The sequence below is a fragment of the Quercus lobata genome, chromosome 3, assembly GCF_001633185.2.
Source record: "Quercus lobata isolate SW786 chromosome 3, ValleyOak3.0 Primary Assembly, whole genome shotgun sequence".
Lineage (NCBI taxonomy): Eukaryota > Viridiplantae > Streptophyta > Magnoliopsida > Fagales > Fagaceae > Quercus > Quercus lobata.
Genome location: NC_044906.1, coordinates 35,025,891 through 35,043,790, shown reverse-complemented (window position 1 = coordinate 35,043,790; position 17,900 = coordinate 35,025,891). Strand labels below are relative to the sequence as shown.

At 35.8% G+C, this 17,900-nt stretch overlaps 1 protein-coding gene across 1 annotated transcript; it reads left to right on the top strand.

Moving 5' to 3' along the window:
• Positions 1-8,926: 8,926 nt before the first annotated feature.
• LOC115979335 lies at positions 8,927-9,637 on the top strand. The gene has a single exon (XM_031101358.1). The coding sequence runs from the start codon at positions 8,980-8,982 to the stop codon at positions 9,373-9,375; it is 396 nt and encodes a 131-aa protein (XP_030957218.1). The 5' UTR covers positions 8,927-8,979; the 3' UTR covers positions 9,376-9,637.
• Positions 9,638-17,900: the final 8,263 nt, after the last annotated feature.

Genomic DNA, 17,900 nt, shown 5'->3' with positions numbered 1-17,900 from the left:
TCACTACTCACAAAAATGGCTGCAACTCCATACTTGCAGGGGATTCCTATCAAGTCTCATACTCTACAACTACATGTCCTATTTACCAAGTCCACCACATGTCTTTCCCTCTCATTGTCAACCTCATACACAAACCTCCCAGAAGGCATTACACAGAAACCCTTACACTCTAATTTTAACTGCTCCAACTTTTTTTGTATGCTTGGACATAACTTGCCACCAAACTTTTCTATGCCAGTCTTCTTTATAAACAGCCTGCTCATAAGCCTAACTCTGATCCAATCTAGCATTGATAAGATGGGCTTGTCTCTAGCCTTCACAATCATAGAGTTAAAACTCTCACTCAAATTGTTTACCATACAATCTGTCAATGCTCTTGAAGAAAAATGGGATCTGATCCACTGTGCAGGCTCTGTATCAGCCATGTACTTCCAAGCTTCTTCATCCAAACTCCTAAGATGGTCCATCCCGCTCTCAAATTCCCTGGCTGATGTTGTGCCAGCACACCTCCACAGTACACTCTTCAACTCCAGAACCTTATGGTTAACCTTGAAGTTGTTGTATATGTGCTTCACATAATACCTGTGCTCCATAGTTGGGAATAGAGTCTCCATTGTAGGTGGAAGGCCCTGCAATTAAGTAAGCAAGTAAACATTCAATGTCAACAAGTAAGCATGTAAAAAGGTAAGCATGTAATGAAGTCATGAACATGAGCTAGATGATAATACCTTCTGCCTGTCACTAATGAATACCAGATTGAGCTCCTCTGGCCTGCCAATGTCATCTGCAAATTGCTCCAAGAACCAGATCTAGCTATTCTTGTTCTCTTACTCAACCACAACCGTTGCCACTGGGAATATATTGTCATTTCCATCCTTGGCAGTGGCAGACAATAATTGCCCACCAAACTTACCCTTCAAGTGGCATCCATCTAGCCCAACAAAGAGTCTACAACCACCTAGAAAGCCAACCTTCTGAGCATTGTACCTAATGTACATCATTTTAAACTTGGGCACTGCATTCTTATTTTTCATCTTTGTTTGCAGAATCACCTATTTCCTACATCTATCCTTAATGATTTCTGCATAATCTCTAAGTAGGCCATACTGAGCCTCTTCATTCCCAGTAATCAGCCCCTTAGCTGCCTTCCTTGATCTATACACCTGACTAAGACTTAAATCAATTGAAATCTTCTGCATCACATGATGCTTAACACCTGAGATCTCCCAATTAGGATTCTTACCAAAATCCTCCAAATAACTCTTTGCCACATAGGCTGATGAAACTTGCCCATTTTTAAATGTTATGGGGCAAGTACACTTAGGATAAAGTGTCTTGATCTCAAATGTGCACTCTCTAGTCACCATTGAGGCATAACACCTCCATCCACAATTGTTCTTACAATGTACAGAAATCTTCTTCTTCTCATTCAACTTCCACTTGACATCAATGTGATGCTGAATCACATACTCCCTCAAAGCCTTCCTAAACACCTGGGAGTTTGGGAACTTCATCCATTTTGCCAACCTAACATTTTCCATATTAGTCCTCTCATTGAACTCCAAATTGCCAGGTCCCTGCTCATCATCAGAACTATCCGCAATTGCAATATCATCCTCTAAAGTTGGTTCAGCCCACTCTTCATCTAAATCTATGTTTGGAGGAGGAACATTGCTTGGGCTAGGTGCATCTGTGTTTGGCTGAGGTGTATTAGTGTTTGGATGAGGTGTATCAGTGGTTGGAACAGTGTTAGGCTCATATGGCACTATGTGAGGTGGAGAAGACTCATCGAGAAGACTCACCAAAAATGTCATCAGCAAAGTCTTCTCCTTCTAGACCTTCATTCAATCAATCAAAATCCTCCTCCAGACCATCACCTCCTGTAGCAGCTCTTGCACCACCCCCTGCACCAACTCCTACACCAACCCCTCCTCCATCAGGAACTTCAACTGCAAGTGGAGTATTACCACTCTCCACATACAATATGATGGTGTCTCTTGGTCCTCCCTCATTAGGCTTGCACATGGGCACCACATCTTGATCATCTTGTATGAGTCTCAAGTCTTGCTCCAAGTTGCCCCCAAGACCTAAATAATGAATCCTACACGGTTCATCAATCCCAATTCCTTACATATACTTTTTATTTCAAAATAACTAAGTAAATCAGGATCCCTATACACTATTTCAACTTTCCCACCAAAGTATTCTAAACTAGGGTTCCACAAAAGAACAACCCTATAATGTACCTCCAATTTCACTTCCTCATCATCCGTCTACAATAATAAATTACATTTGACACGTATACAATTAACAATTAAAGAATTGTAAACAACAAAAGAGTAAACAGTTGCATGTTTCTGTTTTGCTTTTGGAATGCAACACACACAGAGGGACCACATTTTTTGCTTTGCTTTTGATTCTGTTTTACTAAATAGCACATGCAAACACTAAAATTTAAACCCAATAGAAACTTGGGTCCATTGTGAGATACAATGACCACAACAGACAAAATGTCCATAAACAAACACAAATCCAAAGAACAGGTGGTCACATTTTTCATAAACATCAACAAATCATTACATGTAACATTGACCATTGATTGATTACTCAAAAAACAATAAAACAACCACAAGCCCAAAGTAAAAACCCAAACAGTGACTGATTTCTTATCAGGATTTTAGTCCCTTGAACAACCCGTTGCTCGTCTAGGTTTACACTTGCAACACTATGTCAATATCAGATGCAGAATAGATTTTCGCGTTTCTAAGGCTCGTGAGGAAAAGAGAGTGAGTTCGTGTTGTTTGATCCGTATTATGTTCTAATTTGGAATAAAAGGGTGTTTTTCTAATGTCTGAGGGTGAGGTGGGTAACCAGGGGAGGGGGGTGGTAACAGATTGAAGTACAGGTGGGTAAAGTGATAAGTTTTGAACCACGGATAGGCAATGCACAAACGAGCCAAACCTCAGATGGGTTTACCGTAATTATCTCCTTTTTTTTCGCATTATCTGTGTTTGAGTATCTTTATGACTTGTTGTCAAGTTTGACCATGTCAAATGATCCTTCAATTCTTTATATATCATACTTAATTTTTAAATTCCATAAATTCTTACAATCTTAATCCAATCTTCTCATTCAATCTTGTAGGCCCTCTTTTCGATTGGAGTTAAAATACCAATTTTAACAACCTTAATTGCACCAAGCACAACTTGGTCAAAACTTTTTTTTTCTTCTTTTGATAGGTAAATTGCAAGAAAGGAGGGGTAGGTTGAATTGCTGAAACACAGATATGATATTATTACCATTAGGTTATCATTAGAAATAACAATGGGTCGAGTTTGGGGCGGGTTTCTTTATACCGGAACCCAGCCCAAATCCTGCCCCTATAATCTAAACCCAACCTGTTAACTAAACAGGTTTTTTTATTGCCCCAAACCTGACCCTATGGGCCCCACCTTGCCACTCCAAAATTTTTTCTTTTCAAAAATGTTATGTTTTCTAATAGCCCGTAAATATGGCCCATTTTTTAAATCTGAAATCCAGCTCATACAAAACAAATAAAACATAAAGTTATCATATGAACCTCACTTGATTGCAATTTGCTAACTTAACAACTTGTGATAAAATTAGAAAAAAGTTACGTCTCTAGCATTTCTACCTCGTGAAGGGCCAAGTAAGAATATGTAAAGTATGTGACAGTAACAATTAAGGCAAAATGGAAGTTTGGCAGAGAGTAGGTTGCTTATGCTATTATATTTGTTCATCTTAGTATTCTAAGATTTTGAAGGAGGTGAAATAACAAAGGGTTCATTAGTTCAAACTATTCGAGTGATAGTCAAAGTCCTAATTGGAACAATCCTACTAGCACTTCATTGGAACTAGTCACATTTTAATAAATCAACTAACTAAAAAATAGCAGACTGGTGGTAATTTTATAATGCATTTATTGTCAAGGAGTGAATATTGAATACTATAGTCAGATCTTATTGTTTGTAATTTTGTAATAAAGAAAGAAGTCAATGAGCCATTTTTATAATGAATAAAAATGATCATGAAGGAGAAAAAGAGAACAAAAAAGAAACTCCAAGCTTGTGGGTAAATAAGACCATCTAAGATAGAGGTGATGGGGATGCTAAGTTGCAAACACAAAATGATACATTTAGTTATATGATGGGCCACAAAATTAACTTCCTAAAAGTGTGATTTACAAATCAACTAGTAAATGAGTTTAAGAACAGTATAGTTTTAGTAGTGATATTGGTTATTTTCTGTAGATCAATGAGGAGAAGCTGATATTTTTTGAATCTAGGGGATGAAATTCAGTGCCTTGATTTTATCTTCCAAAGGGAAACAAAGCTCTCCTTTCTTTTAAATATTGTGTACTGTTAATTAGCAAGGCCTATCTCTGATGGAAACCAGGAGTTTCTATTTTATGAGTATTTCCAGCAACTAACATGAGCCCAAAATCAAATTGAATGGACCTAAACACTTTGGTCCAACTAAATCCCACTCAGACTGACCCAAAGGATTTTTTTTTTTTTTTTTAAAGAATAGCCTACAGCTGTATAGGATGTCAGAAGCACATGTTCGATTGGGCTTATATTGGATCGAAATCACAAGCCCGCCACATTCAAATTTAAAGCCTAAACAGGTAAAAAGCAAAGCGCCGAAAGCAAAAAGCAAAAAACCCCACTGGCCAAATTCTATTTTTTGAGAGTACCTACGCTAGGCCGAACTTCGCTTGGATAATTTATTAAGGAATCTGATACCAAAACAGGAAAGAAGAAGAAGAAAAATGAAAAAAAAAAAAAAGTTATTCTAGGACCAATAATGTTAGGATTGTGTAATTTCACACATACTTTGCTGTAAGCGATAAGCAAGCAACATCTTATTTTTTTTTATTTTTTGAGAAACAAACACACACAAGGGAGAGAGAAATGAATTCTAATACAAAGGCACACAAAAACCATGGTAACTTTTAAGGAAGAGTGGGGCAAGTTATAAGCAAGCAACAGATTAAGTGGTGGAGAAAAATTAATTGATTTATATTATAGTGATAAAATGTTAGTCACAGTTTGTCATATATAATAGCTATTATTGCCAAAAATATATAAAAAAAAAGTGTATGACACTAGTATTATTATTTTAGGATTACATCTTTTACCGCTCATATTTTTCATAATTATCCTATATAGAAGAATGTAATTGGTTATATGTCATTTACCCATAAAGCCATCATTTTTCTCTACCACAGACATCATGTGTATAAGAGTTGTGGTACAAAAATGTGTGTAGCAATGTATTGTTTCATAAATAAATAAAAAATAAGCTAAATTGCAAACTATACATTTAAAATTTGTGAATATTTGGATTTTACATCATAAAATTACAGAATTTAAACCATACCCATTGAAGTTTTATTCCATTTGCATCATCTCCTCCATCCATATTTTCCGTTTAAGTGCTACATAAACTTGTTATTTGTGTTTAGTTAAAACAAAAAAATGGTGCCACTTCATTTTTATTATGCCATGTCATTTTTAATTATTATACTTTTAAATTTTTTTTAGGCTATAAAAGTGATGTGACATTATTTTATTGGATTAACTAAACATGAGTAGCAAATTTATGTAACATTTAACAAAAATATAGGTGGAAAACTGCTGTCGCAAACAAAATAGAATTTTAAAAAGTAAAATCTAAATTATAAAATTTTAAACTGTAAAATACAAACGCCTCAAACTTTAGGAGCATAATTTACAATTTAAGTTGCATTTGGTTTGATGTAAATCGAATTCCGAATGTAAAATGAATGCATGATGAAAATGAATTCGCATAAGGAAAATGAAATCCAATTGTTTGGTTTTGCAATGAAAAATAGTCCGGAAAACGATTTTCGGTGTTTGGTAACATTCTGAAAATGCTATTTTCTTACAAATGCTTCACATTTTCTAAGCTTCCAAACAAATTTTATAACAGAAAATTTCAAAATATACACTTAACACAACCAAAAATCAAAATAAAATCATTTATTCACAATATATACATAATATACTCGGTGAGAGGAGGAAGAAAGAGTAAGAGATAGATCGAGAAAGAGAGAAATCGGTATCAACGGAGGACGGCGGCGGCCAGATCAAGAAAGAGAGAGATCGGTACCAATGGTGGACGACAGCAGCTAGATCGGGTGGGTGTGGATCGGGCAAGGTGGGTGTGGGTTTGCCGAAATGGGGATTGGGTAATATGGGTTGATGGGTAGCTTGGATGTGGATCGGAGCTCATGGAGGAGGGTAGCTTGGATGATGGCGGGGGCGATGATGGCGATGGTGGATCGGAGACATGCAGCGGTGGAGCATGGTGTTGAGGTTGAGTGGGTGCGATCTCGGTGCGAATGAGCCGATGCTGGGGTGCGACAAGCTGGTGCTGGGGTGTGATCTCGATGGCGCGATCTCGACGGCGCTAGGGTGCAACAAAGCTGGTGCTTCTAGTGCGATGGGTAGCTTGTTGTTTCTCTCCCTCTTCTATTTTCCTGGGGTGGAAATCCTTTAAAGGTAAAATAAAACCTGAATTGGTTTTACAGGCCAAGAGAGTTATTTTACGGTCAACAAGTAAATTGATTTTCGTTTGACCAAATTTTCTGTGTTTACCAAACTGAGAGGGGTGTAGAATGAGTTCCTAATACCCTTTTAGGTCAAAATAACGCATCCTTCGCCATAAAAGTAACTTTGTTGGAGTTGTTGCATTCATTGCCATCTGTAGAAAAAAAGTTATTCTAGGACCAATAATGTTAGGATTAGGGCTGTTTAGTAGAGTAGTTTGAATAATGTTGTTTGGATATTTTTTATGTATGTATGGGTGAAAAAATGTGTGAAACTGTATGTAATGTTGTTTAAAATGTGAAAAAGAAAGTTAGAACTAACTAACCAAACACTCCCGTAATTTCACACACACTTTGCTGCAAACCATAAGCAACAGATTAAGTGGCCCAGAAAAATTAATTGATTTATGTGATAATGATAAAATGTTAGTCACAGTCTATCATATATAATAGTTATTGCAAAAAAAAAAAAAAAAAGTATATGACACTAGTATTATTATTTTAGGATTACACCTTTTACCGCTCCTATTTTTCATAATTATCTTATATGGAAGAATATAATCGGTTATATGTCATTTGCCCATAAACCTATCATTTTTCTCTACCATTGACATTATGCGTATAAGAGTTGTGGCACAAAAATGTGTTTAGCTATGTATTGTTTCATAAATAAATAAAAAATAGGCTAAATTGTAAACTATACATTTAAAATTTGTGTGTGTTTGAATTTTATAACTTGAAATTACAGAATGCCAATGGGGGCTTGGCTGAGTGGGTAAGGTTCAGACGCTTCGTAAAACACACCTAGGTTCGAGTCCCGCTGCCCACAAGAGTCCGTTGGTGGGTTATCACGCTTCTTACCATCGTGCTATGGTCCGGGGGTGTAATATAATCATAAATCCTCCCATTTTATTCCCTCAAAAAAAAACTTAAAATTACAGAATTTAAATTTTACCCACTGAAGTTCTATTCCATTTGCATCATCTCCTTCATCCATATTTTTCGTTTAAGTGCTACATAAACTTGTTATTCATGTTTAGTTAATCCAATAAAACGATGTCACTTCATTTTTATTATGCCATGTCATTTTTAATTACTATATTTTTAAAAATTTTTAGGCTACAAAAATGATATGACATTATTTTATTGGATTAACTAAACACGAGTAACAAATTTATGTAACACTAGACAAAAATATAGATGGAAAACTGTTGATATAAACAAAATAGAATTTTATAAAGTAAAATCTAAATTATGAAATTTTAAGCTGTAAAATAGAAACACCTCAAACTTTAAGATTTAATCTTAAAAATAACTTCTTCTTTTTTTGAGAGAGTTTCAACCTATGGCGCCCGCTCCTGATGATAGCTATTTATCATCAAACCAAGGACGAAATGGGTAATTAACCATAATTTTCCAACCATTTAGTTAGTAGTTCCGGTTCCCAAACTATATTATTTACTAGCATCTTGAGTCTATAAGACTCGATTTTGGCCTATAAATCAAGCATCAAAAACTCGATTTCTATGTTCTAATTACATCCGATGTGGCATATTTTTCCACGTGGCGACTACATGGAAATCGAGTCTCTAAGACTCGATTTATAACCTTTATATAAGAACAAATCAGAAAGGAACCACTAGAACATCAGAGAAGAACCCAGAGAGAGAAAAAAAAAAGGGGGAGAGAGAGAGAAGATCGAGATCGAAGTGGGTGGCTCCAGATCGGCTTCAGACCACCGTGTGGGACCCAGGTAGACCCAGGCCGCGCGCGTGAGGTGAGCTCTTTCTCTCCCTATGATCTAAGTCTTTCTCTCCCTCTGATCTGAGTCTTTAGGATTGGGATTGATGTGTTTGGGATTTCTTAAATTTGTTTTTGAGTATTTCGGTTTGTACATGAGACTTAAAATTTGTTAGGGTTAGACGCCACGTGGAAAAAATACTACATCAGACGTGATCAATCCATGAAAATTGAGTCCCAAAAACTCGATTTATAAGCCCTAAATCGAGTCTTTTAAACTCGAGATACTAGTAAAAAATATAGTTTTGAAACCTTAACTACTAACTAGATAGTTGAGAAAACGAAATTAGTTACCTAGATTCCCCTCAAACCAAGATACTAATCAGTTTTTGGTGTAGGTGGGAATTGAACCCTAAATCTCTTATACAACTATCAGAAATTTTACCATTTAAACTAACTGGAACCACAAAAATAACTTTATTTAGAAGGTTTCATTCATTGCCATCTGTAGCAAGGAAAACACACCGAATGTAGAAAAGCCGCCACGTGTCATAGAATAGGTCTTCCTTCCTCTGAAAGAAAACTTAAAATACCCCCAAATTCCCAAAACCACCCCAGATCCAAAGTATCCAACCCCCAAAAAAATGGCACTAGAATGGGTTGTTCTAGGCTACGCGGCGGCGGCAGAGGCCATAATGGTCCTACTCCTAACGGTCCCAGGCTTGGAAGGCATCCGTAAAGGCCTGATCGCGGTGACCCGCAACCTCCTGAAACCGTTCCTCTCCATCGTCCCATTCTGCCTCTTCCTGTTGATGGACATATACTGGAAATACGAGACCCGCCCCAGTTGCGAGACCCCCGACTCTTGCACTCCCACCGAGCACCTCCGCCACCAGAAGTCCATCATGAAGAGCCAGCGCAACGCTCTCCTCATCGCCGTCGCTATCGTCTTCTACTGGCTCCTCTACTCGGTCACCCATCTCGTTACTCGCATCGAACAGCTCAACCAACGCGTCGAACGCCTCAAGAATCGCGACTGATTCCCGATTTCGCCGTGTCAGATAAGTTAACCGCTGTTGTGTAATGTGTTGTTTCATCGTGCTTTTATTATCAATAAAGTTTGTTATTACCTATCAAAAAAAAAAAATTAGTTTTTAGGGATTTTGATTCTAAGAACAAATTCTGGGTTTGCTTCTACTGTTTGTTGCATTGAGTTTGGGTAGTGTTGGGTTTTATTATGGAAAATGGAAATGGTTAAACTTGTGTTAGTCTTTTTAGTGTTCAGATTATGTTTCTAATTTTTGTTTGGATTCTTTATTGATTCTGTGATGTGTGCGGATGACAAAAATAGCTAATGGATTTGGGGCTTTTGGTTTTATGTTTTAGGGATTTGATCCTAAGAACAAACTGAGGCCTTGCTTTTTCATGTTTGTTGTATTGATTTTGGGTAATGTTCGGTTTTATTGTGGAAGAATGTTTATTCTGTATGGCCTGATATGCACTGGGCTAATGGTGTATTAGAACTAGATGGAATGAGAGTTGCTTAGAACAAATTGATAGCCTAATTATTCATACTAATTGTTTGGCATTGGCAGCCTCTAGATGTTTGACAAGTGTCCAAATCCTATTGGCCTATGTTTAAAAAAATCGTCTTAACTAACTAACTAACTAACTAATTAGTTACAAGTGGATTAGGATATAGCTACTTGAAATGCCCTGCATCAGAATGCCTTGTGTTAAAAAAGATGCAGGCTTATCCCTTGACTACAAGGAATATGGGATTATTGTTTTCCCTAATGTTCTTAACGTATCTCTTAATTGTCGCTACAAAGTACTTATCTTCAAGCTTTAGGGTTGCTTAAGCTTGCTTTCTGCAAACTAAAATTTTCGTTGAGGCTTGATGCAATTTTAAGCTTGAGCTTGGGTTTGGGGTTCAAACATTGAGGTATTAAGCGGAATAGTTTGCAAAAGGGGTAGTATGCTTCTTTGCTTATTGTCTGTGAGAAAATGTCTCCGAATCTGGATTTTTTTCAGACTCAAGTCATGTAGCAAAGGAAAATTCAGGTCTCAAAATGAGATAAGAGCAAACTACCATTTGAGCAGCTCTTTTTTTCTTGACTACCCAAGACACCCTATACACCAATTCTTCCCAACCCCTCCTTGTTCTTATTAATTGCATGTTATTCCTTCCCTATCAATGGACCTATTTTATAGAATTTGAGTTATTTGGCTTCAATTAATTCAGGATATGAACAATGACTTTACTCTTAGCTTGCCATATAATTTCATGAATGTGAGTGTAGGAGTTAAGGATAACCTAGATGTGCTGGTGGGGTTGTTGGGTTGTAGGCATTCTTCCCTTCCTTTGAAATATTTGGGACTTCCTTTGGGTGCCAAATTCAAGGAGGTGTCAATATGTAATCCTATTTTGGAGAAGATGGAACGAAGACTAGTAGGCTGGAAGAGGCTTTATTTATCTAAGGGAGGTAGGGTCACTCTTATTAAAAGTACCTTATTCTCCTTACCTACTTATTTCCTTTCCATTCTTCCTGTACCTGGGAAGGTTGCTAATCGTATGGAGAAGCTACACAGAGATTTTCTTTGTAGTGGTATGTGATTAGATTTTTTTTTTTTTTTTTTTTTTTTGACGACTATGGTCATTGCTGCTTGTAATAGCAATTCCCTCTTCCTTCTTCTTTAGTTGTATGCTTAAGTCACCTCAATAGTGCTAGCTTAACAAGAGACCCCAAATCACGATACTATTTTGTATGTACTTCGATCTTCTCACTGTTGTATTTTTCTTGACAAGTTCCCCTGCCTTTAAGATCTCTTTTGTAAAGCTTAACATGATATTCCATGTTTAAGGCTTAGATCTCTTTTGCTTCATTCTTTTGAAGGTGCAAGGACTAGGGCATGTTGACCATTCAAGGTTATATTTCCTTCCTTTAGGGACGAAAACAATCCCACGGGCTTCTATTATTACGTCCTTTGTCGTTTGATCACGACTAATGAAATGACCCTTCGCTTTTTGTCTCTTTGTTGAGACAGTGGCCTAGTTGGCCAAATTCTTCTTGGGCTATTCACTTGACTATTATGATCGATTGTCTAAAGTCCTGTTATTCTGCAATTTATACATGTACTTGCAAAGTGTTTCATTAAACACATGTTATATGAATAAAGAGACCCCTGGTAAGATTTTATAGGGCATTTAGCCTTTGTTCCAGTTTGTTTTAAGGGGTGATCCCATTAAGGTCAAGATTGACATGTGCATAGGATAAGATTCTTCCGAACGCATGCCTAATTGGTTACGCATATAATACAATTTAAAAAGAGTACTTACACTTGATACAAGATCTATCATCATACTTTCACATTTAATATATATTCAAGCTAAGGTTTTGACACCATGTCGCTTACATATCATTGTGTGAGCCATTATGTATTAGACATATAGCGTACTGATATAGCATTTTTTTTTTTTTTTTTTTAAGAAAGAAATATTCATGATGCTATGGAAAGACTCTAGGTTTTTCCATGATTTTTGGGCTTGGTACAAAATTACCTTATAGCAGTGTCAATCAATTATATATAGATAGAGATTATGGGGTGATATGATGCTATCATGTCACATACCTTTGATCTCCTTCTTAGCAGGCTCTTCTTGATAGATTCTCATTCTTGATCCAGTGGATTTGAGAGTATATGTACAGTTGAGATAGTTTAGTTAAACTAGCTTGGTGGTTGTACTATCTATATTCTTGTTGCGTAAAACATTAGGCTTGGAGCAACATTGCCAAGCAAGAAATCATAAATAACATTAAGACAAAGGCATAAAATTTGTTGTGGCTTGAGCCTTATGACTTTTCAAATGGAGTCATCTAAGCAATAAAAATATCTCTTAGAAAAAGAGAAATCGCAATTTCCTATTAAGATTCAGATTTGATATTGCCCAAATATCACAATTTTTTTTTCTAATACATCGTGATGTAAATTTTGCTTTTTTACATAAATGTATAATTCTACTGATCTCTTTATCGGTTGGTCATTTTCTTAGACCGTATATCATCAACATAGAAAATCCATGGTGTTGCAGTCAACATTATTATTTTATAATTGTTATGGTGGTTGTTGCTATATTAGCTTTTTTGGACATGCATATATAATGCTCTTGCCAAACTTGTATTTTATGTATAATCAATCTATTTAAACCTACGTAAATCATACATAAATCATGAAAGTTTTCACAAGGTGCAGTTGTAGCAGAAAACTAGAATATTCATTGTCATTGGCTTCCACCTACCTAATATTGATTAGGTTTGGCCAGGCTCATTGGACTTTCTTTTATGTCCAAAAATAGTCTTTTTAAATTTGATAAGATAGTAAAATCTAACATTAGCCTCTTCAGTGTCTAAACTCTAAAATGAAAAATCATGATATAATTTTGGAAAGACAAAAACACTTTGGCAAGGCAATAATACTAGGTTTCACTTGTCCTATTTTAGCATGACATATTAGGAAAGAAGAGCGGTGATAGAGCATCTCTGTATTTTTCTTTACTACCCAATATGAAGGTTTTGACTTTGTCTGATATCTACTGCAGTACTCTTGAGAATAACTAACATAATTGACTGATTGCTCTAAGGAACATTTATGGAATTAACTTTCATTAAGAAAGTAATTGTAGAAAGTAGAAACATATATTTACTAACTTTCTTTATCCAAAAATTCTTTAAAATTCTTAAACTTAATTTCAAAATTCTAAAATGGTAGCCCAATAACTTCTGGGTTTAATGCTTTCTAAATCTTGAAAGACATTAAGGTTTGACTTCACATATTTAATGTCTAAAATTACGATATATAATTTTGGTAAGATGGTATATTTTTGGCTTCATTTTTCTTTAATATTCAAAATTAGTTTCTTTAAATTTGGTAGAGCATTTACCTTAAGTGGTCCTTAATTGCAAAACTTAAGCACCATAAACTTATTCATCGTGTAAGGAAGACAATCCAGGGGTTTTAATTCATAACCGAAATAATATCCCCTAATTATTTCTTTGTTTGGTTTCAACCTATAATTAGTTATTCAAAGGCTTGTTTAATGATTCATTTCAAATGACATAAGAAACAATAACATGAAATTGGTGAATATGATAAACATGAAAGGCGCATGACGACACATGCTGCTAGTGGATAACAAAAGGCTTGGCCTCGTGGGTAGACAGTTAAGCTGAATAAAAGGTGGTTTACACCTATCCCATCTTATTACCCATCTAGCCTCATGACCTATAACTTATGAGTCATGAATCATGACACATAGGCTGTAGGGTTCCCCATCTTCTAGCAGATGGACGACTTAGACTTGTTAATCATAAACAATATATTAAGTGGAAATTATCAGATAACATACCTGGCATCATGTTGGTTTGATCTTTGAAGAGAAAATTCCCATCTTTCATAGAAAACAAATTGCTTCTTAGTTACCTTCCCTGAAATAAGGGCTCTCCAACTTAAACACATATAACCACGAAAGTTGATCTCTTTTGCCTCCTCTTGTATTTGACCCTTAACATAGAAATTATTTGCTAGGAAAACATTTGCAATATTCTCAACAATTATTGCAGGTCCATGTCCATGACCATTTTTTGCTAGATGATTTATTTCATGTCAAGCTTTTTTCTTTTTTCTTTTTTTCCTCAAGCTTTACTAGCTTCATTTTGCTCCAAAAAATATTAACAAATTAATAATCTTGATTTCTCTCAAATAAGTTTAATAAGTGTATACCCTTCAGGTCATACGTTTGAGTACTGACTGCTTTAAACATGGTCCATTATTAATTTCCCTTTGAGAAACTAGAGGTGTAAAAAGATGTACATACTTATTGTCTTTTATTTTTTTTAAAACATCTTTGAAGTCCTTAAAAATAATTCTAAATTCTAAAAAGACAATAGAATGAATTCTGGTTTTAATACTTGAAATGGGTTTTTATTTTTATAACTTGAAACAACAATAAAATTTGACCTTGCCATTTAATGTCCAAAATTATAATTTTGGTAAGATAATAAATATTTTCTAATATTCAAGCATTGAGTTTTATTACCTATTGCAAGGCAATAACATATTTACTCCATCTTTCTTATTTAAGCTAGATACGTTTAGGAAAGAAAATGGGTGATAAACTGGTAAGTGGCACCATACGTGTCAATACCAACATTGGTGAATTATGTGCCAAACAAGTATGTCTAACATCAAACATGCAACTGAATAGTACATGTGAAATTGTGAATGATCCAAATGGGATTTGCTCCACATTGAGTTGACTGTATTTATCTTAAAAAGCATGTATTGATGTATATATTCATATATATATATATATATATATATGCACAATAAGTCTCCTCAATTGTAGCTTAATTTTTTTTTCTCTTGTTCCTCAATTTCAATACCCCCACTATTTGACAAAATTCAAATGAAAAACGTGGTATATAAAATTCTCGATTATTTAAAGGCACATGAACTCTTCTCAATATAAGGTTCTTCAAAATAGAAACACCATAATTTATGGGGTTCATAAAAATTCATGATATTTTTTTTTTTAAATACTCATAAATCCCATCAAATTTTTTTCTTGTATAAAACATGAGCATTTTCAATTATTCCAAATTTCACATGGAATTCAAGACATAGCTGTAGAAACTAGAAACGTATAGCTATTTATGCATGTATATCGACACATTTGTCAATAAGAGTCAATAAGGAAAACGTTTTTTTACAGCAATAGTTTTTAAGATTCCATTAATCTTATGTTTATATTCAACCAAATACTAGGCATTAAAGAAAATTCCAAATTTAGCTAACACTCCAAACTGAAATTGGTAAGAAACTATTGACATTAGAACAAAAGTTTTAATGGGAAATTCGGACTTTACAAAATGTTTAAAATTTTCCATTACTTCCCATATTTCTTTAACACCAGATTAGGAATTTCACAAATGCATATTCATTGTATTTCCAAATCTCACGTAGATGTTAAATTATATACCATCTTTTTTTTTTATTGTTATTTTATAAAGCCTTTAGCCGAAGCTATGATTCCCATTCCTTCCATTTATATATCACCATATATAGCAACTTCGGTATGATTAAATTGAGATCTAAAACAAATATAGAAAGACAAAGCTGTGATTTGGGACTACCATTATTATGGTTGACTTATTTGGAGTAATCTAGGAATTTAAAATCTTATGCAAAACGTAATAGTATCAGGTAGAAAAAAAACTTTTGGGAGAATAAACTCATAGACATACCTGAGCAATGATACTCATAGAATGGCTCAGTGGGGTAGGCTATATATCTTTGGGGCAATTTTATCTTTACTCTTGCTTCTTATTTATTTATTTTGAATAAAGGTATAAGAGTTACCTTGGGTTCTTGACGCAAACCATCTCGTTTGTGCCCAGGATCATCAACCCACAGTAACACAATGACATTTTTTGCGAAATCACATCAAGGTGATTTAATTTGGCCTCCAAATTTCGTGTGCTCGTCCCTTTGGGTTGGAAGACTGCAAGACTGCTTTGTCGTGGGTAGATATGCTTCTATCAAAGGATCTTTACACCACATTCCATCTAGTTGACCGAGACTGACTACGATATCATGGTGTTCATATCTTTCGAATGAACTAAGTGACCCTTTGTCATGGGAAGAGAACAATGACTTGTCTTTTCCCACAGATGATGCCAAACTGATGATGCCAAAATCGTCAGTTGGGTCCCTCGTTCAATCTGAAGCATTAGACGAACTTATAGAACCTGCAAGATAAAAGAGAGATAGATCGAAAAGACCACCGGGTTGTACCCGGTGGGGGAGCCTCCGATGCTTAAATTAGTACCAACCCATATATTTCATATATAGATAGTGTTTTGTAGTATTTTTTTGACGTATCTTAGCAAATGGACATATTGTCCCTTTTACAGGTGACTTAGGTAGCTGTTGGACATAAATGAGGGTGATTATTACCCTAATTGTAACGTTCTTTGTCTTGATGAAAGGGTTTAAGGCCTTTGATGATCATTATTGAATGTGTTGGGTGGTTACTCATAAATCTTTGATGGCCTACTAATAACGCAATGACCGTCCATTAAGATGGACGACCTTAATAGTTTTTATGGACTCATCAGTATGAATGGTGATTCTAAATTTCACTTGGTGAAATGGGCGAAGGTTTGCAAGCCAATACAGGTTGGGGGGATAGGCATCAGACTATTGAGAAGTTTTAACACTGCTTTGTTGGACAAGTGGTTGTGGAGGTATGGTTTAGAGATAGATGCACTATGGAAGAGGGTCATAGAGGCAAAATATGGGAACATTTGGGGTGGTTGGTGCACGAAAAAGGTGACTAATCCGTATGGTGTTAGCCTCCGGAAGTTTATTAGAAGTGGTTGGGTGAACTTCTCTAAACTGTTACGGTATGATGTGGGTGATGGTACTAGAGTGAAATTTTGGAAGCACGTGCGGTGTGGAGATTGTTCCCTTAAAGAGGCCTTTCCAGAACTTTACAGTCTTAGTAGCGGTCTTAGTAGGGCAAGGGATTCTTCAGTGGCAGAAGTTATGGGATGGTTTGGTGGGCAACTGCATTAGAATTTTCATTTTCGTCGTTCACTGCAAGATTGGGAGGAAGAATCTTTTGATCGGTTCATGGACATTGTTTACTCTTCGAAAGTGCAAAGGTTGGTCCTGATAAGGTTTGTTGGAAGCTAACTAGGAGTAGAGGGTTTGAGGTTAGTAGTTTTTATCTTTCTTTCTACCCTCCTTCCATTTCTTTCCCTTGGAGGTTGGTGTGGCAATCAAAGGTTCCTCCAAGGGTGCCTTTCTTTTTCATGGTCAACCTCTTTAGGAAGATTCTTACAACTGATAACCTTCGCAAAAGGCGTATTGTTGTTCTTGATTGGTGTTACATGTATAAGAGGTGTGGAGAGTCGTGGATCATCTTCTACTTCATTGTCCCTAAGCCTGCGAGTTGTGGTTGTTAGTGTTTTGTTTGTTTGGGCTGCATTGGGTTATGCCACTTAAGGTTATTGAGTTGTTTGAATCTTGGCAAGGTAACTTTGGGCAACATTGCAATATAGATTTTTGGAGACTTGTGCCACACTGGTTGATGTGATGTATTTGGAGGGAAAGAAATGCTCGCTGTTTTAAGGGATGTGAACGGTCATTGCTAGAGATTAAGGCCTTTTTCTTACACACTCTCCTTGTTTGGAGTGTAGACTTGTCGCATTTTTCTTGTTTTTCTCTTACTCTTTTACTTGATCATTGTAATTTTGGGTCTTGATTTTTTGCCCCCACAGTACATCCCAATGTACTCGGGTTGGCTATTTTTTTCTTAATAAAATTTATTCGTTATCTATCAAAAAAAAAAAAAAAATTCCCTCCAAGTCTAACGTTCCAATCCCCTTGGGTGCAATCAATTTCTAGGGGCCACGTCCCATTGGTGAAGCCAACGACTTACCTAATTCATGTGATGTGGGCGCATGACATGGGTCTGGGATTTATCCGGATAAAAAGACAC

Bases quoted from the DNA above. Each gene is read 5' to 3' on its own strand.
- LOC115979335 (XM_031101358.1), top strand. From the start codon at position 8,980: ATGGCACTAGAATGGGTTGTTCTAGGCTACGCGGCGGCGGCAGAGGCC.